This window comes from Giraffa tippelskirchi, chromosome 1 (assembly GCF_054371585.1).
Source record: "Giraffa tippelskirchi isolate mGirTip1 chromosome 1, T2T-mGirTip1v1.2.pri, whole genome shotgun sequence".
Lineage (NCBI taxonomy): Eukaryota > Metazoa > Chordata > Mammalia > Artiodactyla > Giraffidae > Giraffa > Giraffa tippelskirchi.
The window spans coordinates 25521243-25548560 of record NC_137275.1 but is presented as its reverse complement, the minus strand read 5'-3'; the positions used below and the strand labels follow the sequence as shown (position 1 = coordinate 25548560).

General features: G+C 38.8%; 1 protein-coding gene across 5 annotated transcripts in view; it reads right to left on the bottom strand.

Moving 5' to 3' along the window:
- The window catches only part of CDKL2 (cyclin dependent kinase like 2), a 42317-nt gene extending 16985 nt beyond the window's left edge, over positions 1 to 25332 (bottom strand). For 3 of the 5 annotated variants that reach the window (XM_081586159.1, XM_081586142.1, XM_081586179.1), the window contains exons 1-7: positions 24803 to 25332; positions 22052 to 22248; positions 11272 to 11466; positions 9171 to 9349; positions 7150 to 7262; positions 4246 to 4385; positions 1620 to 1708 (exon numbers count right to left, since the gene is read on the bottom strand). In XM_081586159.1, coding sequence (XP_081442285.1) covers positions 1620 to 1708; positions 4246 to 4385; positions 7150 to 7262; positions 9171 to 9349; positions 11272 to 11466; positions 22052 to 22219 — 884 coding nt within the window. In that variant the 5' untranslated portion in view covers positions 22220 to 22248; positions 24803 to 25332. The remainder of the gene's footprint in view (positions 1 to 1619; positions 1709 to 4245; positions 4386 to 7149; positions 7263 to 9170; positions 9350 to 11271; positions 11467 to 22051; positions 22249 to 24802) is intronic. The other 2 variants (XM_081586169.1, XM_081586149.1) reach the window with 1 other exon arrangement.
- Between the last annotated feature and the right edge of the window lie 1986 nt (positions 25333 to 27318).

Here is a 27318-nt window from a genome sequence, read left to right as displayed (position 1 = left end):
TAAAGTGCAATGGTTGTCTTAAGAAAAGCACTTGTGTAGCTGGTTGAGTTACAAGCTAAACTAGCCACTTTCTTCATGGAACATTATTACTTGAAAAACTGACTGAAAAATTGTTACTACTCAGACTTGGGGTATTCAGCAGATATTTTCTTTTAAAAAATGAACAAAGGAGTGTGTTACTTCAAGGAAAAATCCAATAATACTTGCATTAATGATAAAATTCACATTTTTATAAAAAAATTAGAATTTCATTCAACTTGTATCCACTACTGTGAACTTAGCAGATTCCTAATACTAAAGGTTTTTCTGATGAGACTGTGACTTTTTTATATAGCCTAATGAAACGTCAACATTATTAAATAAAGCTCTGCATAACTTAGCAAAAGAGTATTTTCCAAATGACTAATGAATGATTCTACAAAAGCATGTATGAGTAAAAGATCTACTCAAAGTACAAGACAGACAATTGGATTTTAATGTAATGGGAAAAGAAGTTCATTGATATGGTTGCAGATTCCACAATACAAGCAACCTTCAAGAAACTACTGCTGTCAAGTTTTGGTACAGTATCAAAGTTTTTTGGTATGGAATCAAAGAAAAATACCCATGGTGATCTAAAACAACTATCAAAATTCTCTTCCATTTTCCAACTACATATTTATGTGAGGCCACAGTTTCTCTGTATATTTCAGCCAAAACAACATATCATAAGAAATTGAATGTGGAAGCAAACATAAGGATCCAATTATCTTTTACTAAGTTACATAATAAATAGATTGGCAAAAACATAAAGCAATGTCATTGCCACTCTGTCAGCCGCACTGATGCCAGCAGCTGAAGCAGCACAGGAGACCATGCCAGCTACTCTGGCACCCACAGGTTTGGCACATCAAGGGCTCCATGTGCATTCACAGAGTCAGCAGTGTCATAGGACTGGGCGTGGTGTAAGTTCAGCAGCAACAGGAGATGACACCTTTGCAAATGCATCAGGATCCAAGATGATAGCATCACACAGCTGGTAGCAAAACCAGAAATCAGTGACCTGAATGATAGAGGTCACCACAGGGAAAGAGAAAGAATGGCATGAAGGGACTGCTTCATGAAAACCAAGAGCCCTAACTTAGTGAATGCAGGGGACCACTCCTAGGAATGTGTTGTTGCTAAGGGTGAATGGAGGTAGGGTGGTAAATATTTGAGATCCTGTTAGAATAAGTAGGTAAAGAAATACTGTTTGTTACTGTTATGTACAGCTATGGGGGCCTTACTTTGACTCTAGGTTGACATGACATAGAACACATAGTACCATGCTGCTGCTGCTGCTAAGTCACTTCAGTCGTGCCCGACTCTGTGCGACCCCATAGACGGAAGACCACCAGGCTCCCCCGTCCCTGGGATTCTCCAGGCAAGAATACTGGAGTGGGTTGCCATTTCCTTCTCCAATGCATGAAAGCGAAAAGTGAAGTTGCTCAGTTGTGTCCGACTCTTAGCAACCTCATGGACTGCAGCCTACCAGGCTCCTCCCTCCATGGGATTTTCCAGGCAAGAGTACTGGAGTGGGGTTGGGGTGCCATTGCCTTCTCCGACATGGTGCCATTGCCTTCTCCGACATAGTACCATACCTCTCAGCAAATCCATCCATATGGAAGAAATCATGGTGCAGGAGCTCAGCACAGAAGGGCCTTTTGTCTGGGTCAATATGTAAGCATTTCTGGGAAACAAAGGAATATATATATAGTTCATATCAAAGAAAAACTGCCTACATTTACATATCTAAACATAGACAATTCCTCTCCAGAGTCAATGAATTTTAAACATCTATAATAAGTGATAAGGAATAAAGCACAAATCTAGATAGTGACCACCAAAGACTGCTAATATCACAAAAAGAAAGACCACCAAACATTCAGCATCTCTGAATATACAAACCTCTTATGAAGTACTCTTGCCAAAAATTCAACCTAATTCTGATCAAGCTCTAGCTCTTCTATGAGTTTATACAAAATATGGGACACGAAGGAACACATTAAACTATACTATGTGAAAAATTCTATGGGACAAGCAACCTATTTTCTTTAACAGATAAATGGCAAGGTTTAAATAAAAAACTAAGAGGTGAAGAGGAGCTTGTAAATTAAGTGTCTTAAGAGACATATCAACCAATTGTGATCTCTAGACTTCATGTGGATCCTAATGTAAACTATAAAATGGAATTATGAGAAAATTAATGAAACTTTGAGCACTGATTAGACATTTTATATTAAGAAATTTTTGAGAATTTTTTAAATTTACAGTACTTGCAGAATGGAAGGGAAGGGACCTACTCTGAGCTTATTATTGTGTTAGATACTTGACATAGATGATTTCATTTTATCTTCATTTCATATAGATTTTATTATATCTTGCTCTGACCCAACGGGACCACTCACAGCTAGTAAAAATAGAAGGGACTCAATAAGTAGCTTTACAAGAACAAGAAAATTATACAAATAATTAAGGTATTTGTAAGTGAAATACAATAATATCTGTAATTTGCTTCAAAATACTCCAAAAAAATGTTGCTGAGGGAATTCCCTAGTGGTCCAGTGCTTAAGGCTCTGTGGTTCCACTAAGGGGGCACATTTGGCTAGGTTCAATTCCTAGTCAAGGAAAGAAGATCCCACAGGCCACACAGTAAAAAAACTGCTGAGAAAAAAAAATTGCTAAATGTGTGGATAGGACAGAAGAAATATTTTCCAAAGATTTTTACCATTGTAGCTAATGACCAGCTTATGGGGGTTAATTACACCACTATTTTTTCTACTTCCTTTTCTATGTTTAAGATTTCCTATAATAAAATATTTAAAAAGTCATATGATTCTACCATAAGGGACATAAGTTGGACAATTGTTTTACCTTTATTCCTTTTAAATCTCTTTATAGACAGATCATAAAGCTAGTATCAATAAAGAATATTTGGATCTGTTACATTATATAGAAAAATAACAATGTATTTTTCTAAGAACTTGTTGTAAGTATTCATAAGCTTACCAAGCTTTTTTAAAATGAGTTATTTAAAGAAGAAAAAAAGCAAAAAATATCTTAGCTAAATGTTATGTGACCCTGCTCTTTTAGAGATATTTATTTTGCTGACACTTTAGGACAGAGACCTCCCTGGTGGTCCAGTGGTTAAGACTTTGTGCTTTCACAGCAGACGGCACGAGTTTGGGTTTGATCCCTGGTCAGGGAACCAAGATCCAAGATCTCACATGCCACATGGTGTGGGCCACCCCCCCAAAAATAACAAAACAACACTCTAGGACAGTCCTAACTAATGAAATTTTTTGAGCTAATAATTCCAAAAGGTCCACTTTTAGAAACAATTTGATCCGTGAGAATTTGATCAGTGAGAATGTCCCTAATATCTTCCTCAATTAAATACAAGCAAAGGTGATGATCATGTAAAAATTAGCTCCAGTGAATCTACTGGTTGAACAAAAGCCCCTTTTTAATGCTCTACTACAGATCATGATCTGTAGACCTTAATACTTTAAATTAAAGCCCTAGACTTTAATACGTCTCTACTCGTCTTTTCATTTTCTTATCCTATCTTCTTCTCTTTTCCATTTATACAAGGCCTGCATTTTAAATGTTAAACATTAAAAACACATCATTATGGGAATGTTTTCACACTTAAAACATGCCGCTACTGCTGCTGCTGCTAAGTCGCTTCAGTCGTGCCCGACTCTGTGCGACCCCATAGACGGCAGCCTACCAGGCTCCTCCGTCCATGGGATTGTCCAGGCAAGAGTACTGGAATGGGGTGCTATTGCCTACTCCGTAAAACATGCTAGATAATACAAAATGATTTTTTTTAAAAAACAAGCAAAATTTTCAGGCCTTTATCTCTGACATTCTTCCATCTCTGTTCCCACCAAATTAAACTCTTTCTTAATGTTGTTGTTGTTGTTGTTCAGTGGCTAAGTTGTATCCACCTCTTTGTGACCCCATGGACTGCAGCACACCAGGCTTCCCTGTCTTCCACTGTCTCCTCGTGTTAGCTCAAATTCCTGTCCACTGAGTCAGTGATGCTGTCTAACCATCTCATCCTCTGCCGCCCCCTTTCTCCTTTCTTACTGTACAAAAATTTAAGTTGTCAGAGGAAACTGTTGACCAAAAAGATCAAGTAGACCAGAAAAAAAAAGAGAAAACCAAATCCCCATAATGTAAATTCCCTGTCAGAAAGAGCAAAGAAAAAGTATTGATTACCTTTGCTAAATCAATCACAACTTCAGAGAGTCTGGGATAGCGTCTTTCAAGAGGTACCGTTTCTTTGATTTCAGGCAACCTTACTCCAACAAACACAGGATTTTTATAAAACAGCTCCTGATGTCTTGGAATTAGATTACCTGGCAGTGAGAATGGCACACATCTCGGTCATTATGCATCACAGGACAGGTGGTGTGGAGTAGAGATGAGAGGAACTCAGTATGTAAAGTGGGGACTCTCTCAGCAACCAAAAGCAAGCAAAGATAGTGCTCTTATTGTGGTGGTGCCTGGCAGTCACTATGGTGGTTTTGACACATGTCAACTCAAAGGAAATTAACATTCATATCTCAACATAATCATTCAGAAAAGTTCCCACGCCACTGTGTAGAAACGTGAAGACATGAGGGTGGAGCTTAGGAAAAGTACAGGTAGAGAACACTGCATAATTTCTTATAATTGTATAAAAAAAATACTTTATTTCCAACAACAAAGCACAAAATGCTGACCCAAACTGAAAATACTAATAGTTGTATGGTCAGAATCTAATCTAAATAAATAAATTCCACTCTTTAAGAATTTAATTTTTACCCAAGTGATTTTGGCCTGATTTAATCACTTTTGTCTTTACTCTCAATTTTAACACCTAAGCTAATATAAAATACCCAGATAACCACGATGGTGTGATCAATCACCTAGAGCCAGACATCCTGGAATGCAAAGTCAAGTGGGCCTTAGGAAGCATCACTACGAACAAAACTAGTGGAGGTGATGGAATTCCAGTTGAGCTATTTCAAATCTTAAAAGATGATCCTGTGAAAGTGCTGCACTCAATATGCCAGCAAATTTGGAAAACTCAGCAGTGGCCACAGGACTGGAAAAAGTCACGTTTTCATTCCAATCTCAAAGAAAGGCAATGCCAAAGAATGCTCAAACTACCCACAATTGCACTCATCTCACATGCTAGTAAAGTAATGCTCAAAATTCTCCAAGCCAGACTTCAACAGTACGTGAACTGTGAACTTCCAGATGTTCTCTGGATTTAGAAAAGGCAGAGGAACCAGAGATCAAATTGCCAACAACCGTTGTATCATCGAAAAAGCAAGAGAGTTCCAGAAAAACATCTACTTCTGCATTATTGACTACGCCAAAGCCTTTGACTGTGTGGACCACAACAAACTGGAAAATTCTGAAAGAGATGGGAATACCAGACCACCTGACCTGCCTCCTGAGAAATCTGTATGCAGGTCAAGAAGCAACAGTTAGAACTGGACATGGAACAACAGACTGGTTCCAAATCAGGAAAGGAATACATCAAGGCTGTATATTGTCACCTTGCTTATTTAACTTATATGCAGAGTACATCATGAGAAATACCAGGCAGGATGAAGCACAAGCTAGAATCAAGATTGCTGGGAGAAATATCTATAACCTCAGATACGCAGAAGACACCACCCTTATGGCAGAAAGCGAAGAAGAAATAAAGAGCCTCTTGAAAGAGGAGAGTGAAAAAGTTGGCTTAAAACTCAACATTCAGAAAACTAGGATCATGGCATTCGGTCCTATCACATCATGGCAAATAGATGCGGAAACCATGGAAACAGTGAGAGATGAGAGACTTTATTTTGGGGAGCTCCAAAATCCCTGCAGATGGTGACTGCAGCCATGAAATTAAAAGACGCTTACTCCTTGGAAGAAAAGCTATGACCAACCTAGACAGAGAGATTACTTTGCCAACAAAGGTCCGTCTAGTCAAAGCTATGGTTTTTCCAGTAGTCATGTATGGATGTGGGAGTTTATAAAGAAAGCTGAGCAACGAAGAATTGACGCTTTTGAACTGTGGTGTTGGAGAAGACTCTTGAGAGTCCCTTGGACTGCAAGGAGATCCAATCAATCTATTCTAAAGGAAATCAGTCCTGAATATTCATTGGAAGGACTGATGCTGAAGATGAAACTCCAATACTTTGGCCACCTGATGAGAAAAACTGATTCACTGGAAAAGACCCTGATGTTGGGAAAGATTGAAGGTGCGAGGAGAAGGGGTTGACAGAGGATGAGATGGTTTGATGGCATCACTGACTTGATGGACATGAGTTTGAGTAAGCTCTGGGAGGTGGCAATGGACAGGAAAGTTGGCGTGCTGCAGTCCATGGGGTCGCAAAGAGTTGGACACGACTGAGTGACTGAACTGACTAACTGACTGAATATAAAATATACATATGAAAATTCTGCTGTAAGAAACTACTGTGTTGTTTATGGAATTTCTAACCTGAACACTTAATCCTCAAGATATTTCCCATCATTTCCATTTTCCAAACTCCATCGCCCAACAGAAAGTTGACATTTCAACAAATATGAGAAGACTTTGATAATGCAGTTTTGAAATTCTGTCCAAAGTACAAAGAGCAAAAGTCCTAACTGAAGCAAGATTAAATTACCTTGGAAGTCCCTGTGCCACTCAATGTGAAGATGAGAATGAGGTAATAGTCATATTATACCAAATGCTTGCTGACCCAAAGATAATATGATCATTTGTATTCTCTCTATGTGTGACTTACTGAATGCAAAAGTGCAGAAAAATATCCAATGTTTGCTCTTTTCTTTAGAGAGGAGCTGGGCAGGAGGACAGGTAAAAGCATTATTAGGATCATATGTCAGATAGACAAAAGCCAGGCAGAGGATGAATGAATGAATATATATACATATGAATGTATATATATATATATATATATATATATATAGAGAGAGAGAGAGAGAGAGAGAGATGAGGTTTTCCTATTTGCTCCCTATATTCATTCAAAACATGCATCATCTTTAGCGTACCAACAACTTGCAAAATCAGTACAAACAAACAAAAACACATGGGAAAAAATTACTAAAATTTAAAATGCAGATGCATAATCTTACCTAAACACACCATAATATGATATAACTGATCAATATCAGAATCTCCAGGAAAGAGGGGCTCCCCCATGAGCATTTCAGTTACCAGACAGCCGATGGCCCACACATCAACAGCCCTGAAAGAAAAGCAATGTGATATAAAATCCGGGATCCTAATATGTTTCAGTTCAGTTCAATCGCTCAGTCATGCTGGACTCTTTGCGACCCCATAGACTGCAGCACTCCAGGCTTCCCTGTCCATCACCAACACCTAATATGTTTTCTATGACTGAACCTGTTCTGCATATCGTTGTCGTTGTTGTTCAATCACTGCTGCTGCTGCTGCTAAGTCGCTTCAGTCGTGTCCGACTCTGTGCGACCCCATAGACGGCAGCCCACCAGGCTCCTTCGTCCCTGGGATTCTCCAGGCGAGAACACTGGAGTGGGTTGCCATTTCCTTCTCCAGTGCATGAAAGTGAAAAGTGAAAGTGAAGTCGCTCAGTCGTGTCTGACTCTTCGCGACCCCATGGGCTGTAGCCTACCAGGCTCCTCCATCCATGGAGTTTCCCAGGCAAGAGTACTGGAGTGGGGTGCCAGTCGTGTCTAACTCTTTGCCACTTCATGGACTGCAGTGCACCAGGCTTTCCTGTTCTTCACTATCTCCCAGAGTTTACTCAAACTCATATTCATTGAGTTGGTGATGCCATCTAACCATCTCATCCTCTGTCATTTGCATATTACCATTTTGTATTCTTGGTATCAAGAAAAGTAATAGTAAGCCTTAAATTATGCTCCCAAATATTTTTTTCTATAAACTTAAAGTATTAACTTTCAATATTACATAAATCAGATTTCAGGAAACTTCGAGCATGTGACACAAGGCTTCCAAAGAGTCAAAATGCTTGTTAAGTATATTTTATTTTGGAAATAAGCCTTCCGGGTTTGCTTTCAGAGGTTACTCATTTTTGTTCACACATAATTTGAACAAGGTTCATCAGTCTATCCAACTATACACTGAAAACAGCATACCAGAACCAGATGGTTACTGGGGACACAAACAACAAGGAGAACAGAAAGCTAATATGGAGAAAATAGAAAAACCTCTTAAAAATCGGTCACAAGAATTTGGAGTATTCTGGCATCATTACCATAGGAACAACTACCTTGAAATTGCTTAAGGCCATAGCTGGCACAGAATTTACAGCATGGCAGTAAAATGAGAGCTCAGAGTAATCAAGAAAATATTAAATGATATATGCTCTAAAAACAGAGAAATTACAGAAAATATTTTAGAACAATTTCTATTGAAACTGGTAAAACCTGCAATCCCTTCTTCTTTGAAGAGTTCATTTATGAAGATGATTTGTATTTTTAAAATGGCTCACTTAATTCCATTTCTACCCCCACCCTTGCCCATTCTACTCAGCCTCAATGCAAGTGTCAGACTTACCTAGTCAATGTTACCTCTCTTTACAAGTGATAAATATATCTATTTCTAACTTACTGTTAAAAACAGACCACTTACTCACTTTGATTTCTCTACCTTTAAAATAATCATACTCATACCAACTAAAGGGGAAACTCAAAAATGATTACAAATCACTTTATAAAGTTTTCTAAACTGAAAACTACCTTTCAGTATTAGAGGGATTTTTTTTTCTTAACGTAAGAAGTGGGATTTATTTAGAGAGAAATACACTCCACAGACAAGGGTGTGGGCCATCGCAGAGGGCAAATGTTGAGTCACTAAGTCATGTCTGACTCTTTTTGCAACCCCAAGGACTGTAGCCACCAGGTTCCTCTGTCCATGGGATTTCCCAGGCAAGAGTATTGGAGTGGGGTGCCATTTCCTTCTCCAGGGGATCTTCCCAAACCAAGGTATTGAACTTGTAGGCTCCTACATTGACAGGCAGATTCTTTACTGCTGAGCTACCAAGGAAGCCCAGTTAGAGGGATTGTCATTATATTGAAAACATATTCCACTTTATCAAAAAAAGAGAGTCAAGTCTGCCCTCTGCACCCCAACCTTGCTGACGACGTCTTACTTTCCATACTTGACATCACCAACCAACAGCTCTGGAGCTCTGTACCATCGTGTTGCCACGTAATCAGTATACACCTCCCCAGGAGCTGCCAGTGTCCGTGCAAATCCAAAATCACATAGCTTGACAACGCCGGACTGGGAGACTAATATGTTCTCTGGCTTAATATCTCTGTGTATAATCTACAATATAAAAAGCAGAGTATGACATATATTGATTGGCACATCAAGTTAAGCAAATTAACTTTTTTTTAGCACCTGTTATGTGCAGGGCACTGTTTCTGTCCCTATAATGAAGACAGATAAAAGCATATAAAGTTGTTCCTGGGTTTAAAGAACCTGAGACCTAGCTGGGGAAAAAAGAACATTTGTGCTTGAAATTTTATTTAAAAAATTAAATTTTATTTAAACGATTAATGATATTGGATGAAATACATGTTGCTGTTGTTGTTCAGTCACTAAGGCGTGTCCAACTCTTTGTAACCCCAAAGACTGTGGCATACCAGGTTCCTATGTCCTCCGCTATCTCCTGGAGTTCGCTCAAATTCATGTCCATTGAATTGGTGATGCTATTGGACTATCTGATCCTCTGCCAGCCCCTTCTTCTTTTGCCTTTAATGAATTTCCAATCAATTGCTCTGATAATGAGGGCTCTCAAGACTAAGAGAGTAAAGCTATCATTGAAGACTGTGGTGGTCAGGGAAAACTTTTGAGGAAAAAGGTGGGCTCTAAGACAGGTCTTTAATACTAGTGTGACCTAGATAAATGTAGAAATGAAAAGGCAATCCAAGTGAAGGGGACAAAAAGAGCAAAAGAGTGAGAATGGGAGTAGACCAGTAGCCACTAAGGAAATGTTTTTACTGGAGTAGAGGTTACTTACTAGGTTGTGCCTCAACTGCCAGCCTGGGAAGTCTGAGCTCATGTCAAGGTGATGGGAACCCATGGGAACCCATGACATGACCCATATGGTGTTTAAAGAAGATATTGAACATTTAAAGAAGGCAATGAACAAGATAAAGCAAAGAGGGTGACTAGAAGTGGGGAGAAGAGCAGTGGGACAAATATGAGGTGATAGATTAAGGGCGTGAGGAGAAAGGGACGACAGAGGATGACATGGTTGGATGGCATCACCAACTCACTGGACATGAGTTTGAGCAAATTCCAGGAGATAGTGAAGGAGAGGGAAGCCTGGCATGCTGCGGTCTGTGGGGTTTCAAAGACTTGGACGTGACTTAGCAACTGAACAACAACAAAAACAAAGGGCCTACGCTAGTCTGGTGCTCAAAGGAATGGAAAGGAAGAGATGGAGTGTAGAAATATTCTAAATCAACAGAATTTAGGAAGTAATCTCAGATACTTTCCTTAAACCTGGGAATCTAAAAGAATGGTGGGTCCATTAACAAAAATAGAAAGTCTAGAGAAGGTTAATTTTGGTTAAGAATAATTAGCAGTTTAGTTTCAGCAATATGCGTTTTTAGGTGGATTTCTGAGCACCCAAGTGGAGGCATACATCAAGCAATTATAAATGTAAAGAGGCAAAAAATATAAATTTTTACATTTGTAAAAATTATAAATGTAAAAAAGGTCAGTTGGTTATAAAAGAGAGACTATGGAAAGAGAAAACAGGACACTGGGAAACAATAGTACAAATTCTAGAACTAGGCAAAACAAATTATTAGGTCTAATTCTCTAATACAAGTAAATTTTATTTTGAAAATTTTGAATATATATTTATTGTAAACTCTCAGAGGACCAGAAACTGGCACTGCTGAGCATTTTGCATAGACTAAAGTTAGTAGCATAACTACTAACTTCTATTATATCCTAGATATCCACAGTAATGGCTAGTTAATAACATGCATATAGCTCAAGTATGCAGAGTTGAAGTAAACTGATGTCTGTAACTTACTTTCAAATAATGCATAAATAAATCAGGCAGATTAATAAGTAGATAAATGGAAGAAAAGATGAATAAATATTTCATAAAACAAATATAACAAAATGTTAGCATGTATAGAATCCAGCGATAGGTATACTTGTGTTCACTGTATATTCTCCCAAATTTTCAACTTTATAAATAATAATTATTTAAACTGAATACTTACATTGTGACTGTGACAAAATCCAATCCCACTGATAACCTGAAACAAATACTTTTGAACTAGTTGGGAGTCTAGTCCATCTGGAGAGAGCTCCAAGTCATCAAGAACCGTATGGTCAACAAATTCAAAGACTAGGTACCATCGCTTTTTTTTCTTACACACTTCCAACAAATTCACCAGATTTTCATGCCTTAGTTGCTATCAAAAAAAAAAAGTGAAAATAATTTTTTAGAGGGCCAAATTATTAGTAATAGTCACAATCTAAAATAGATCTCAGCACAAGAAAAACATCTAAATAAAATGCATAAACAGGATAAATTGTGAAACTATATCCTGGCTTTTAAAATATGTTAAAACACCTTACTGCTCCATTCTCCTCTCAGAGAACACAATAAAGCCAATGAGAAAAAGAAGTGTAGCTTCATCTTTGATGAAACTAAGAAGGATCTAGGACCCCAAACCCCAAAAAATGAAGTGAAACCATCAAGATCAAACAGGAGTCTAGGAAGATACCATAAGATTATCTGTGGTTACAAAGCTGGCAGAGGAGACTTTGCCAAAGCTGATGACATACTGTGAAAAGAAAAACAAAATTAAAAAAAAACCCTTCTTTGATCTAATGAGAACAGGGTTCACAGACTGTCAGTGAAAGCGTCCTAAGAACTGAATGGCACCAGGAAACAAGAGGGGAGGGGTGAACAATCACACTGAAACTCATTTGCTGGAAGCAGTCTGTCAGTGAAACCAAATGGAAGGCAGAACAATTCATTATGAACAAACCTGCAATTACAACTTTCAGAGAAATTAAGGAGAACGTAAATAAATCCCACACTCGGGCTTGGGTTGTTAGGAATATCACTGTGAACCAGGGTGGATTCCGGCTAGCCTGGAACAAGACCACGGCTTCTCCTGAAAATGAACCTCCTTCAGATAGCTGGTCCAGAAGGGTCTCACTTTGTTGCAAGATAAGAAACAATCAAAAAGGAACAAATTCAGAATCTATTCAGAGATGCAATAAGAGAAGAACACTCTGTAATGTAATATAGGAAAATAATATTTTTAAAAAATGATTGTATGTACATGTATAACTAATTCATTTTGCTGTACACCAGAAACTAACAGAACATTTTAAATCAACTATTTGTTGTTGTTTAGTCACTGAGTCGTATCTGACTCTTTGCGATCCCATAGACTGTAGAACATCAGGCTCCTCTGTCCTCAACTATCTCCCAGATTTTGCTCAAACTAATGTCCATTGAGCCAGTGATGCCATTCAATCATCTCATCCTCTGTTGCCCCTTACTCCTCCTGCCCTCAATCTTTCCTAGCATCAGGGTCTTTTCCAATGAGTCAGTTCTCATCATGTGGCCACAGTATTGGAGCTTCAGCTTCAGCATGAGTCCTTCCAATGAATATTTAGGGTTGATTTCCTTTATAATTGATTGGTTTGATCTCTTTGTAGTCAAGGGAACTCTCAAGAGTCTTCTCCAGGACCAAAGTTAGAAATCACCAATTTTTGGCACTCAGCATTCTGTATGATCCAGCTCTCACATCCATGCATGACTACTGGAAAAAACATCAGTTCACTTTAGTCGCTCAGTCGTATCCGACTCTTTGTGACCCCATGGACTGCAGCACACCAGGCCTCCCTGTCCAGCACCACTCCCAGAGTTTACTCAAACTCATGTACACTGAGTCGGTGATGCCATCCAACCACCTCATCCTCTGTTGTGCCCTTCTCCTCCCTCCTTCAATCTTTCCCAGCATCAAGGTCTTTTCAAATGAGTCGGCTCTTTGCATCCGGTGGCCAAAGTATGGGAGCTTCAGCTTCAGCATCAGTCCTTAAAATGAATATTCAGGACTGATTTCCTTCAGGATGGACTGGTTGGATCACCCTGCAGTCCAAGGGACTCTCAAGAGTCTTCTCCAACATCACAGTTCAAAAGCACCAATTTTTCGGCGCTCAGCTTTCTTTATACTCCAACTCTCACATCCATACATGACTACTGGAAAAAACGATAGCTTTGACTAGATGGACCTTTGTAGGCAAAGTAATCTCTCTGCTTTTTAATATGCTGTCTAGGTTGGTCATAACTTTTCTTCCAAGGAGCAAGTGTCTTTTAATTTCATGGCAGCAGTCACCATCTGCAGGGATTTTGAAGCTCCCCAAAATAAAGTCTCTCACTGTTTCCATTGTTTCACCACCTATTTGCCATGAAGTGATGGGACCAGATGCCATAAATTTAGTTTTCTGAATGTTGAGTTTTAAGCCAACTTTTTCACTCTCCTCTTTCACTTTCATCAAGAGGCTCTTCAGTTCTTCACTTTCTGCCATAAGGGTGTTGTCATCTGCATATCTGAGGTTATTGATATTTCTCCCAGCAATCTTGACTCCAGCTTGTGCTTCATCCAGCCCGGCATTTTGCATGATGTATTCTGCATATAAGTTAAATAAGCAAGGTGACAATATACAGCCTTGATGTACTCCTTTCCTGATATGGAACCAGTCAGTTGTTCGATGTCCAATTCTAACTGTTGCTTCTTGACATGCATACAGATTTCTCAGGAGGCAGGTCAGGTGGTCTGGTATTCCCATCTCTTTCAGAATTTTCCACAGTTTGTTGTGGTTCACACAAAGGCTTTGGCGTAGTCAATAATGCAGAAGTAGATGTTTTTCTGGAACTCTCTTGCTTTTTCAGTGATCCAGCAGATGTTGGCAATTTGATCTCTGGTTCCTCTGCCTTTTCTAAATCCAGCTTGAACACCTGGAATTTCATGGTTCACATACTGTTGAAGCCTGGCTTGGAGAATTTTAAGCATTACTTTACTAGCATGTGAGATGAGTGCAATTGTGTGGTAGTTTGAGCATCTCTGGCATTGCCTTTCTTTGGGATTGGAATGAAAACTGACCTTTTCCAGTCCTGTGGCCACTGCTGACAGCACTTTGACAGCACCATCTTTTAGGATTTGAAATAGTTCAACTGGAATTCCATCATCTCCACTAGTTTTCTTCGTAGTGATGAGGCCCACTTGACTTCTCATTCCAGGATGTCTGGCTCTAGGTGAGTGATCACACCATCGTGATTATCTGGGTCATGAAGATCTTTTTTGTATAATTCTTCTGTGTATTCTTGCCACCTCTTCTTAATATATTCTGCTTCTGTTAGATCCATACCATTTCTGTCCTTTATTGTGCCCATCTTTGCATGAAATGTTCCCTTGGTATCTTTAATTTTCTTGAAGAGATCTCTAGTCTTTCCCATTCTATTGTTTTCCTCTGTTTCTTTGCATTTATCTCTGAGGAAGGCTTTCTTATCTCTCCTTGCTATTCTTTGGAACTCTGCCTTCAAATGTGTATATCTTTCCTTTTCTCCTTTGCCTTTTGCTTCTCTGCTTTTCACAGCTATTTGTAAGACCTCCTCAGACAGCCATTTTGCCTTTTTGCATTTCTTTTTCTTGGGGATGGTCTTGATCACTGCCTCCTGTACAATGTCACGAACCTCCATGCATAGTTCTTGAGGCACTCTGTCTAATCAGATCTAATCCCTTGAATCTACTTGTCACTTCTACTGTATAATCATAAGGTATTTGATTTAGGTCATACCTGAATGGTCTAGTGGTTTTCCCTACTTTCTTAAGTCTGAATTTGGCAATAAGGAGTTCATGATCTGAGCCACAGTCTGCTCCCGGTCTTGTTTTTGCTGACTGTATAGAGCTTCTCCATCTTTGGCTGCAAAGAATATAATCAATTTGATTTTGGTATTGACCATCTGGTGATGTCCATGTGTAAAATCTTCTCCTGTGTTGTTGGACAAGGGTGTTTGCTATGACCAGTGCGTTCTCTTGGCAAAACTCTATTAGCCTTTGCCCTGCTTCATTCTGTACTCCAAGGCCAAATTTGCCTGTTACTCCAGGTGTTTTCTGACTTCCTACTTTTGCATTCCAGTCCCCTATAATGAAAAGGACATCTTTTTTGGGTGTTAGTTCTAGGAATTCTTGTAGGTCTTCACAGAACCATTCAAATTCAGCTTCTTCAGCATTACTGGTTGGGGCATAGACTTGGATGACTGTGATATTGAATGGTTTGCCTTGGAAACAAACAGAGATCATTCTGTCGTTTTTGAGATTGCATCCAAGTACTGCATTTCAGACTCTTTTGTTGACTATGATGGCTATTCCATTCCTTCTAAGGGATTTTTGCCCGCAATAGTAGATATAGTGGTCATCTGAATTAAATTCACCCATTCCAGTCCATTTTAGTTTGCTGATTCCTAAAATGTCGATGTTCAATCTTGCCATCTCCTGTTTGACCACTTCCAATTTGCCTTGATTCATGGACCTAACATTCCAGGTTCCTATGCAATATTGCTCTTTACAGCATCGAACCTTGCTTCTATCACCAGTCATATCCACAACTGGGTGTTGTTTTTGCTTTGGCTCCATCTCTTCATCCTTTCTGGAGTTATTTCTCCACTGATCTCCAGTAGCATATTGGGCACCTACCGACCTGGGGAGTTTATCTTTCAGTGTCCTGTCTTTTTGCCTTTTCATACTGTTCATGGGGTTCTCAAGGCAAGAATACTGAAGTAGTTTGCCATTCCCTTCTCCAGTGGACCACGTTTTGTCAGAACTCTCCACCATGACCTGTCCATCTTGGGTGGCCCTACACAGCATGGCTTAGTTTCATTGAGTTAGACAAGGCTGTGGTCCTTTGACTATACTGACATTTGTTAGAAAAATGATGTCTCTGCTTTTAAAAACGCTGTCTAGGTTTGTCTCAGATGGTAAGGAGTCTTCCTATAAACACAGGAGACCCAGGTTCGATCCCTGGGTGGGGAAGACCCCCTGGAGAAGGGAATGGCAACCCACTCTAGTATTGTTGCCTGGACAATCCCATGGACAGAGGAGCCTGGTGGGCGACTGTCCATGGAGTAGCAGAAAGTCATACATGACTGAGCAATTAACATTTTTATACTTTCCTTCCAAGAAGCAATGTCCTTGAATTTTATGGCTGCAGTCACTGTCCACAGTGATTCTGGAGCTCAGGAAAACAAAATCTGTCACTGTTTCCACTTTTTGCCCTTCTATTTGCCATGAAGTGATGGGACCAGATGCCATAATCTTATTTTTTTGAATGCTGAGTTTCAAAACAGCTTTTTCAGTCTCCTCTTCCACCCTCCTCAACAGGCTTTTTAGTTCCTCTTCACTTTCTGCCATTAGAGTGGTATTCCTTGCATATCTGAGGTTGTTGATATTTCTCCCAGAAATCTTTATTTCAGCCTGGCATTTCACATGATATACTCTGCATATAAGTTAAATAAGCAGGGTGACAATAGCCTTGTGTGCTCCTTTCCCAATTTTGAAACAGTCAGTTGTTCTGTGTTTGGTTCTAACTGTTGCTTCTTGACCCACTTACAAGTTTCTCAGGAGACAGGTAAGGTGGTCTGGTACTACCATCTCTGTAAGAATTTTCCACTGTTCATCGTAATCCAGAGTCAAATGCTTCAGCATAGTCAATGAAGCAGAAGTAGATGTTTTTCTGGAATTCCCTTGCTTTCTCCATAATCCAACGAATGTTGGCAATATGATCTCTGGGTCCTCTGCCTCTTTGAAACCATCTTGTAAACTATAAGTTCTCAGGTCATGTACTGCTAAAGCCTAGCTTGAAGGATTTTGAATACAACTTTGCTAGCATGTGAAATAAGCACAACTGTACAGCAGTTTGTACATTCTTTGGCATTGTTCTTCTTTGGGATTCAAATGAAAACTGAACTTTCCCATTTCTGTGGCCACTGCTGAGTTTTCCAATTTTGCTTACATATTGAGTGCAGGACTTTAACAGCATCATCATTTAGGGTCAAGAAACAATAGTTAAAACCAGACACAGAATACCCTTCTGGTTCAAAATTGAGAAAGGAGTACAAGAAGGCTGTATACTGTCACCCTGCTTATTTAACTTATATGAAGAGACATCACGTAAAATGCCAGGCTGAATGAATCACAAGCTGGAATCAAGATTTCTGGGAAAAATATCAATAACCTCAGATATGCAGATGACACCACTCTAAAGGCAGAAAGTGATGACGAACTAAAAAGCCTGTTGAGGAGGATGAAAGAAGAGACTGAAAAAGCTGGTTGAAACTCAACAGTCAAAAAACTAAGATCCTGGCAACCAGTCCCATCACTTCATGGCAAATAGTAGGGGAAAAAGTGGAAACAGTGACAGATTTTATTTTCCTGGGCTCTAAAACCACTGCAGATGGTGACCGCAGCCATGAAACTCAAGGACACTTGCTCTTTGGAAGAAAAGCTATGACAAACCTAGACAGCACATTAAAAAGCAGAGACATCATTTTTCCAATAAAGGTCCATCTAGTCAAAGCTATGGTTTTTCCAATAGTCACATATGGATGTGAGAGTTGGACCATAAAGAAGTCTGAGTGCCAAAGAATTGATGCTTTTGAACTGAGGTGGTGAAGACTCTTGAGAGTTCCTTGGATAGCAAGGCGATCAAACTAGTCAATCCTAAAGAAAATCAACCCTGAATATTCATTGGAAGAACTAATGCTGAAGCTGAAACTCCAATAGTTTGGCTACCTGATGCAAAGAACTGATTCACTGGAAAAGACCCTGATGCTGGGAAAGATTGAAGGCAAAGGAGAAGGGGGCAGCAGAGGATAAGATGGTTAGATAGCATCATCAACTCAATGGATGTGAATTTGAGCAAACTCTGGGAGATAGTGGAGGACAGAAGATCCTTGGCATGCTACAGTATGTATCCACAAAGCATTGGACACAACTTAGTGTCTGAGCAACAACAACAAAACGCACCTAACAAGAAAGAATCCAAATATATAATGCAAAAATTGAGAAATGCAGGGAGAAATACACGAATCTACTATCATAGTTGGAAATGTCAACATTCTCAGAAATAGATCCAAGCAGGCAGGTAATCAGTAAGGCCTAAGTTGAACTCAAGAACACCATCCAACAACTGTGTAGAACTGGCATCTATAGACTACTTCATCCAACAACAGAAGTAACTTTTTTCTCAACCTCATGTGGAATATGCACCAAGATATACCACACTGTGGGCCACAGAACACACTAACAAATTGAAATGATTAGAAATCATGCAATGCCTTCTGTCAGATCAAATGGAATTAAACTAGAAATCAATAACATAGAGACGACTAGAAAATCTCAAAATAGGTGGAGATTGAACAATACACTTCTGAACTAAATTAAAACACAGGCTATCTGTTTCATATTATCCCCCACCCCCCTCTCTCTTCCTCTATTGCTCTGCTTTTCTTACTAACAGACCAAAGCTGAGATTCAGACTTCATTAGAGAAGGCATGGCTGCCATAGGAACGTACAGACGGCCAGTGGTGAAGACATTTGCCACAGGACATCAGCCAGCCAAGTGGGGAAAGTGCAGGTACACCAGAGGCGTTCCATGAATGATGCTGATACAAGCTACCAGGTCCACCATATGATGATCTGCTCATTTCATGCCAAAAAAAGGACCCACCAGGAAGGGAAGCCTCTATTGACAACGCCTAAAATCATACAAGCTGGCAAAAGGAGAACTGTTTGCAGAGGCCCCCTCCAGTTTCACAAAGCAGAGCAAAAAGGAGTGATTCGAAGCTGAAAATTGATATCTGGCACAGTAGCCCATGAACATAGAAGAAAAAAAAACTTCTTGGGAAGAAAACATCTTCACTTTAGCCTCAAATTATTCCTAAAAAAATAATGTTTTAAATGTAATGTCCAGAGAAAAAAATAAAGATAACCAGGGCATGCAAAGAAATGTTACTCTAAGTAAAAAAAAAAAAAAATTTGAAGATAAAGTTAATCAAAACAGATGCAACATGAGTTCAGATAATGGAATTATCACATATAAGCGACTATGCATAAAAAGTCAACGTCAAAAAACTGAGGGAAACCTGAAACCATAAAAAGTGATACAGTAGATTTGAATCCAAAGAAAAACTCTAGAACAGAAAAGTATATTAATTTCTGAACGTTAGTGCCACGAACGTGCCCTTAAGGGTACCCTCAAGAGCCTCATTTAAGCAAACATAACTCCTCTCGGGGGGAAGATAACATCATCCAGAAACTCTGTGGAATTTTTAGAAATTAATATTGGCATATCAAGAGATAAGACTCAATCAAAAACCAAGAGAAAAAACAGACAATGGAAATAAAAATGTAGGAGATCTATTTATTGGACACAGACTTTAGAAAAGCCTGTGATTTAAATAAGAAAGCAAAACAGAGGGTTTGGCAGCTTGGAAATTTATAGGGAAAAAAATCAAATGAAAAAATGAGAACATTAAAATATGTCTTTAAGAAATCAGTGGGTGAGTTGAACAATAGATTAGATATAGCGGACACAGCACTACTGAACTGGGGCTTCCCTGGTGGCTCACTGGTAAAGGATTCGCCTACCAGTGCAGGAGACGGGGGTTCAAACCCTGATCGAGGAAGATCCCACATGCCTCGCAGCAACTAAGCCTGTGTACCACAACTGCTGAGCCTGGGCTCTAGAGCCTGGGAGCTGCAACTCTTTGAGTCCACATGCCACAACTACTGAAACCTGAGTGCCCCAGAACCCATGCCTCACTAGAGAAAAGCCCAAGCAGCAATGAAGACCCAACACAGTCAGAAACAGATAAAATTTTAAAAAAGAACTACTGAACTGGAGGATAGGTCAGAAGAAAATCTGTAGAACGTTATGAAGCAAGGGAAAACAAAAGGATGAAAAACACAAAAGAATATAAGACACATATGAGGAAGGTCTCATATATGAAACTGAAATCTTAAATGGAGAAGAGAAAGAATGGGACCGTAGCAATACATGAAACAATAATAACTGAGCAGTTTCTAGAAGTGACAAATGACATTATTTTATAGATTCAAGGGCCATAAAATCCAAGCAAGATAAATATAAAGAAACCCACACTTAGGCATATTATTGTAAAAGTGTTGAAAGCCAAAGTCAAAGAGAAAGCTTAAATGCATCCAGAAAAAAAAAAAAAAAAAGACCCACTAAGGAATGTCTGACCTTTCAATAGAAGCAATGTAAATGAAAGCCAGCAGAACAGTGTAATGTGATCTTGAACATATCAAATGTAACTAACCGCCAACATAGAGTGCTATATCCTGTGAAAATACTCTCTTAAACAGAAAGCAAAGACTTTTTTTGAAAGACAAACACAAACGGACAACATTTCTTACTAGCAGATCTGCTTTAAAGAAAATAAAAAGATGTGATTTAAGTACAAGGAACATGATCCCAAATGGAAGCTCAGAAATGTAGGAATAATTGATAAATAATGGAAAAGACAAATATTAGGTCTTTATCAAAGGAATAAGAATCTTACATAGTACATACTCAGATCACAGGGCAATTGTGTCAAAACTAAATAACCAAGGGAGAAAAATCTAGAAATTTTCCACATGTTTGGAAATGAAGGAAAATGAGAAAACATTTTGCACTGCTAATCAAAATTTCTAGGACACATACAAAGCTATTCTTAGAAGGAAAGTGACAGCCTTAAATTTATATATGAGAAAAAAAACCCTAGAAATTAAAGAAGTTAAGCATATAACTCAAAAGGTTAGGGAAAAGAACTGTAAAATAACCCATCCAAAATAAGTAGAAGGTATAAAATGCTAAAGAACAAAAATTAATGAAATAGAAAAGACAAACACAACAAGAAAGACCAAAAAAGCCAAACACTGGTTCTTTGTAAAGATAAATAAAATGGATAAACTTCCAGTTAGATTGATGGCGGTGGGGTGGGGGAGGCAGTTAACATAGCAGGTCTGAGACTTTTATCTTTAGAAAGTTGGCTTGCAAAGTGAGCCCTTGGCTGGTACCTAGGTACTTGGATTTCAGAAGTGTTCCTTCATTTCTAGAACTGATAAAGTGACTCATGGTGCAAACAATATGGTGTAGGCTGAATACCTGCAGTTCTACTAAGAGTCTGGAATTTTGGTGCAAGCAAAGGAGGGAGTACCTCTATGACAAGCCCTGTTAGAAAACTCTAGGCCCTGAGCCTCTAATGAATTTCCTTACTAGACAATTTTTCACACGTAGTGTCATAACTCACTGCTGGAGGAAATTAGTGCATCCTGTGTTAATCCACTGGGAGAAAAGCGACAGATTTCCTCTGAAATTCACCCCATGTGCCTTTTCCCTTTGCTGATTTTACTGTATATCTTTTCACTTTAACAAGTCATAGCCAAGAGTACAACTATTTGCTGAGTGCTGTGAGTCCTCCTAGTGAATCACTGAAACTTGAGGTGGTCTTTAAGACTCCCAACACAGTTGATGGTAAATAGATAGGCAGACAGATAGAGAGAGGGGCAACAAACACTTTTTAAATTATGTTTTGGGACTTCTCTGGTGGTCCAGTGACTAAGACTCTGGGCTCCCAATGTCTTGGAGCCCTGGGTTCGACACCTGGTCAGGGAACTAGATCCCACATGCCACAACTAAAGATCCTGCCTGCTTGCAGTAACAAAGACCTGGAGCATCCAAATATATAAATAAATATTAAAAATAAATAAATAATAAAAAATTATGTTTATATTCATGGATAAATGAATACTCAGATGTAATCCTTCTGTTTATTACCAAAAGAGAAAAAAAAATCTATACTTTAGACCTATGTATGGAAATAAAACAAATATTAAAAAAGCATTTTCTAAAACTGTTGACCAAGAAACAACTCATTTTTTTTTTTCAATTCAGTATATGTGTTTACTCACCTTTAGTAACTTGATCTCTCGCATGGCAATTTTTTTAACCATTTTGTCATCATCACTTTCTAAGAACTTCTTGATGGCCACAATTCTTCCACTATCTTTATTCCTACACTTCATCACCATTCCATAGCTCCCTTCTCCAACCAGTCCTAGGTTCTCGTATTTTTCCATTTTAATTCAACCACTAGGAATTTTTTTCTCTGTGGGAACCGAAATATGGCATTAATTATGTTGAATACATTAATTCCTCTACCTCCCAAATTGATTCTTCCCCACCTGTTTTCTCTATTAGAGCAGACACTGCATTAATGGCTATCCTGTGTATTTATTCCCATCTAAGCTATGTTTTCAAAATATTCACATACATTTCATAATAGACAAGGCAAGTGGAACTGAAGCCACTAACTTCATATTTAAATAATTGAATGTCATGTTAATGAAATCTCAATATATTTTTAACACAGATAAAGCAATGCTTGAACTATTATACAAAACAATTACAGTTTACCTTAGAAAAACACAATTCCTTTTCACTCAAAGGTGAAAACCAAGTGAATCTGGTTTTAGTGAAGATAAAATTTATTTTTTTACATCAGGTTTAAAAGATCAAAATTGAGGATCTCTATATGCTTTCTAATCAGTTGGGGGAAATATTACCAAGTTAACACTAACAACTTCTGATAAACTATTTTTTTTTTTACTTTTCTTACCATAGTAATTAAATTCTTACATTGAACATACTAAATAACAGCAGTCACACAGTATGTAAACAGATTTTTAAAAATTAAATGCTAATGTTCCAAATACTGTATTTCAAAAATCCTTTTAATGATTAATCACTAGAAGTATGATTATTTGAATTTTGTGTTTAGAATTATTTTACATCACATTATATGACATTTTCTGAAAAAAGGCAATCCTAACAAAATCAGTATTACTTTACCAATGATTGGTAAAGGACTAGCAACCATTCCACTTGATATTTTGGAATAGAAAGAAACTTTTCAGTCCAGATACAGTTGTTTTAATTCATAAGTTTTGATTGTCAAGAAATATAAAAACTAATAAACTACAACCTCAAAGTTAAATTTATTTTTACAATCTGTTTTTGAAATTAAATTCCAGAAGCAAAAAATAAAAAATATTGCTGTTAATTCCAATGTGCTTCTAAAAGTTTTCAGAGGAAAAAAAAGTCTTTTGGTAATATATTATGGTTTCCTTGGTGTCTGAGAAATAAAGAATCACCTGCCAGTGCAGGAGACACAAGTTCAATCCCTGGGTTGAGAAGATGCCCCTGGAGAAGGAAATGGTAACCCACTCCAGATTCTTGCCTGAAAAAGAAAATCCCACGCACAGAGGAACCTGGTGGGCTACGGTGCATGGGGTCACAAAAGAGTCAGACATGACTTAGCTACTAAACAACAACAAAATATATATTCAAATGATGATTCATAATTGAAATTTTTTAACCTGACAATATAGAAACACTCATTCACAAAACTTGGAAAGAAACAAACTCTTACCTATAACATTAGTTGTGTACTTATGGCAATCTAAAATTAATTTACCCAGACTGTGAACTGTGATATTTTCCTTTCTTCCCTATTGGTACACTAAGACAAAAGACTAAGACAAAACAAATATCCTCTTTGTTCTAGCAAACTGTGAAAACCCAATATATACATTTTCATCAGTTTACATTTGACAATTTAGGATATACATATATATAGATATATATATATATTCCAGCTATTTTTGTCCTTGGTATGATAAACCTAAAGTCTAGTCCTTAGTAACATATGCTGTCTTAGTGGTAGGAAAAAAAATTAAGGAAAGAAGAGAGAGAGAATTACACTGATAATTTTTTCCAGACAGACATTTTATTTGAAAATAATTAATAGAGAGAGATTAAATGAAATATATATATTTATGTTGATAAACATGCAAAATCAGAAGATTGATCTTCCAAAGGAGAAAAAATAAATCCAGGTCAACACCAACCCAATTATGTCATTATTTTACTACCAGCTCTGATAGGAGGTTCTCCCATAAACTGTCCCTGACACTAACTTGCCATACATTTGACATTTTAACTTCCATTTAACTTCTATTAACTATTTTTAAATAAAATGTCAGTGTTTGGAAAAATATCAATGCAATTCTCTTTCTCCTTTCCTTAATTTTTTTTCCTTCCACTAAGACAGCATATTTTATTAAGGACTAGACTTTAGGCTTATTATACCAAGGACAAAAATAGCTGGAATCTATAAACTGAATCATTTTAAAAAAACATTTGTAATTGGTGTCCTCAATATTTGGAAATGCAAAGTGAACAAAATTAAAATTACCTTAAGCATGTCACAAGCTAACATTCTGCAAGTTAACTACTCCAAATGTATTCTCCAACTAACTGCACACTGGGTCACGGTACATTGAACACTTGCTTTTTCAAGTGGCACTGCCCACAAATACCTTAAAAGTATCAAGGCTGAAAAAGCTTCTTGTTTCATGAAACAGTTACTCATAAACCATAACATCTCATGCCTTCTACTTGTCAATGTAAAGGGTGATACAAACTAAAAGGAAATCTTACCAAATGGCAATGCGGTAGTTCTGGACATATGCCAAGGAAGCATAGGGTTCTTCTACCAATAATTTAGATAATAAAAATAATGCTGTTTTTATTGTGTTAAAGACAAATTATTATAGGTGAAAGAACGAGATAACAGAAGCTTTAAAAAGTATTATACTTACTGTTTCTTTTAAATCTTTCCGCGTGGAAAGTCCCAAAGGTTTATCAACTTGGAGACAAAATTGAGGTGAAAAGCATCTCTTTCGCAGGTCTAAAAGATGCTGACTAGCAAACTAGCAATTCCACTGCTGTCTTTTATTTCTTCCACGGACACAGTCACGGGTCCCAGGTGAAGCAGGCAGGTAGGCAGATTGGCCTCAACCCGCCGCAAGCTCACACTCAGGAGGACCGCGGGCCGCATGCTGTCGTCGTCAAGGCAACGACCTCACTCTGTCCCCAACCATAGGCACAAAGTCTCCAGAGAGAGATACGGCCGGAGTCTAAATGCGTCCACGGCAGGCACCAACACCTGTTAAGGCCAAGGCCTGTAGGGAAATTAGCGAGGATGAGAGGGCATCGCCCCGCAGCTCTTAAGATGCCTGGTCCTTGTAGTCAGTGAAACTGCTCAGCTCCGGCTAGCCCTAAGCGAAGGCGTTGGCCACCAAGCTGCAAGGGGGCGGATCCTCACCCGCCCAGGCCCGCCCCCGAGTGCGCCAAGCCGCCCGTGTTTTGATTGGTTGAGCTCTGTCGTCAAGATCTCTGATTGGCTTAGCATCACCCATCCTGCCAGTTCACCTGGGGCTCGGCTCTGGATCTAATCTCTGATGCGCAGACGCTAGTATCAGCATACACCTACGTTCTCAAGTAAGGGAGCACCTTTCCTACTTTCCTTCGCTGTTCCTTCGCTGGGAGATCTCTCCTCTAGACTGGGGGCAACAAGCGATTCCGGTGCTCACGGAGAGGCTAAAAGTGGTGGTGGTTTTGTAGGATTGGGTAAAAATGGAAGGGGGAAACCGTGGAAACAGCGCGATGAAGCGTTTTTCAAGCTCCTCCGCTGAGCCGGGAAGTGGGCTCTGCAGCCCTCACCGGGGAAGGTTCGGGCTTGAGAGCGATTCGACGCTTCCTTTCCGGTCTGGGCAGTGGGGCCAGTCTGGGACAGGTAGATGAGAGTGACAGAATAGGCGGTGATAAGTAGGCGAGGCAAGGTGAAGATAGGTGAGTGACGACAGAACTGACGTTAGAAGGGACCTTGGGGAGGACAGCCTGGGCACTGAAAGTGAAGGAAATATTTTGGAGATAACAAAAGGGGAAGAGAGGACAGGAATGAAATAACAGGAAAATGGCTAAGACAGTTGGGGAACTAAAAGACATGAGCAATACTGGCATATGACAGACAGCCAAGCAGGGTGCAGTTAGGAATGCTATGTTTAAGGCACAGACTAACTCAATCCATGATTAGGCAAAACTGGTAGATCAGAATCATGTAGATGCTTAAGTAACACAAAAAAACAGGGTTTTCCCTCATTCCATACCTCTGTAAGGTATGGACATTCTCTGCAAGGTAAGGTATGAGGACGCCTTAAACTCGCAGCTATTTTCACATTAAATCATAAAAACCATTTTATAATGGTATTTGGTCTCTGTAATTCCTTGATCCAGTTAGGAGAGTGTCCTGGATAGCAGATCTACTGAAAACCACTGAATTGTACACTTTAAAGGGGTGAATGTTATGTATGTGAATGATATTGCAATAAAATAAGACATACAGGAGGATAAGAAATTCATAGCTGGCCCAGAAATCTTTTTCAGTAGATTTATATATTTTAGCTTCGAGCATCCCAATTCTTTCTCACCTTAGCAGTCATCTGTTAAATAACTCTTGGCAACAATCATTCTCTTCTGTATCTGGATATCCCAGAACAATGTGCTTCAGTCACTTTCTTGCAAGAAAACTTAAAAAAAAACCTCTCACTTAGGTCTCATGAGATACTGAATGATCATAGGATTTTGGGATCACTTCAGTTACTAAGTGAATGGAAGGGCCATAAAATCTTCAGACTACAAAAAGTAAGGTTATTTTCAGTGTATTATGGCTCATGCAGCTATGAATGCATTCTGTCATTCTATTAAGAACATAGACTGACTCATTTTGCAGTTCTTGTTCTTTGATGGAAGGAAGGACATTTGTCATAGAAAAGATAATTCTGTTCTCAACCTACTAGTTGATTCAGTGACCCCATTGCCACATTTAAAAGTGATTAAGACAAATAGATTTGGGAACCTAAAGTACAATACACCACTTACTTGGTCAAGTTCATTATATACCATATTTGATCTGTCAGTCACCAGCACAGCTGTATCATAATAGTATAAACCTGGAATCCATTCCTCAAATGTTAAAAATAGCATATTCTGTTTGCACTGATAACAAGACTCTTATAAACTCTCCCTTGATGTTCCCTCTCTCCCTCTAGCCTCTACCCCCTTCCTCTGTTCATATTCATAGCATGCATGCATGCTAAGTCGCTTCAGTTGTGTCTGACTCTGTGCGGCCCCATAGACAGCAGCCCACCAGGCTCCCCTGTCCCCAGGATTCTCTAGGCAAGAATACTGGAGTGAGTTGCCATTTCCTTCTCCAAGATATTCATAGCAAACCTACAGAAAAAATTGTTAATTTCCTGTTCTCTCTTGGGCTTTC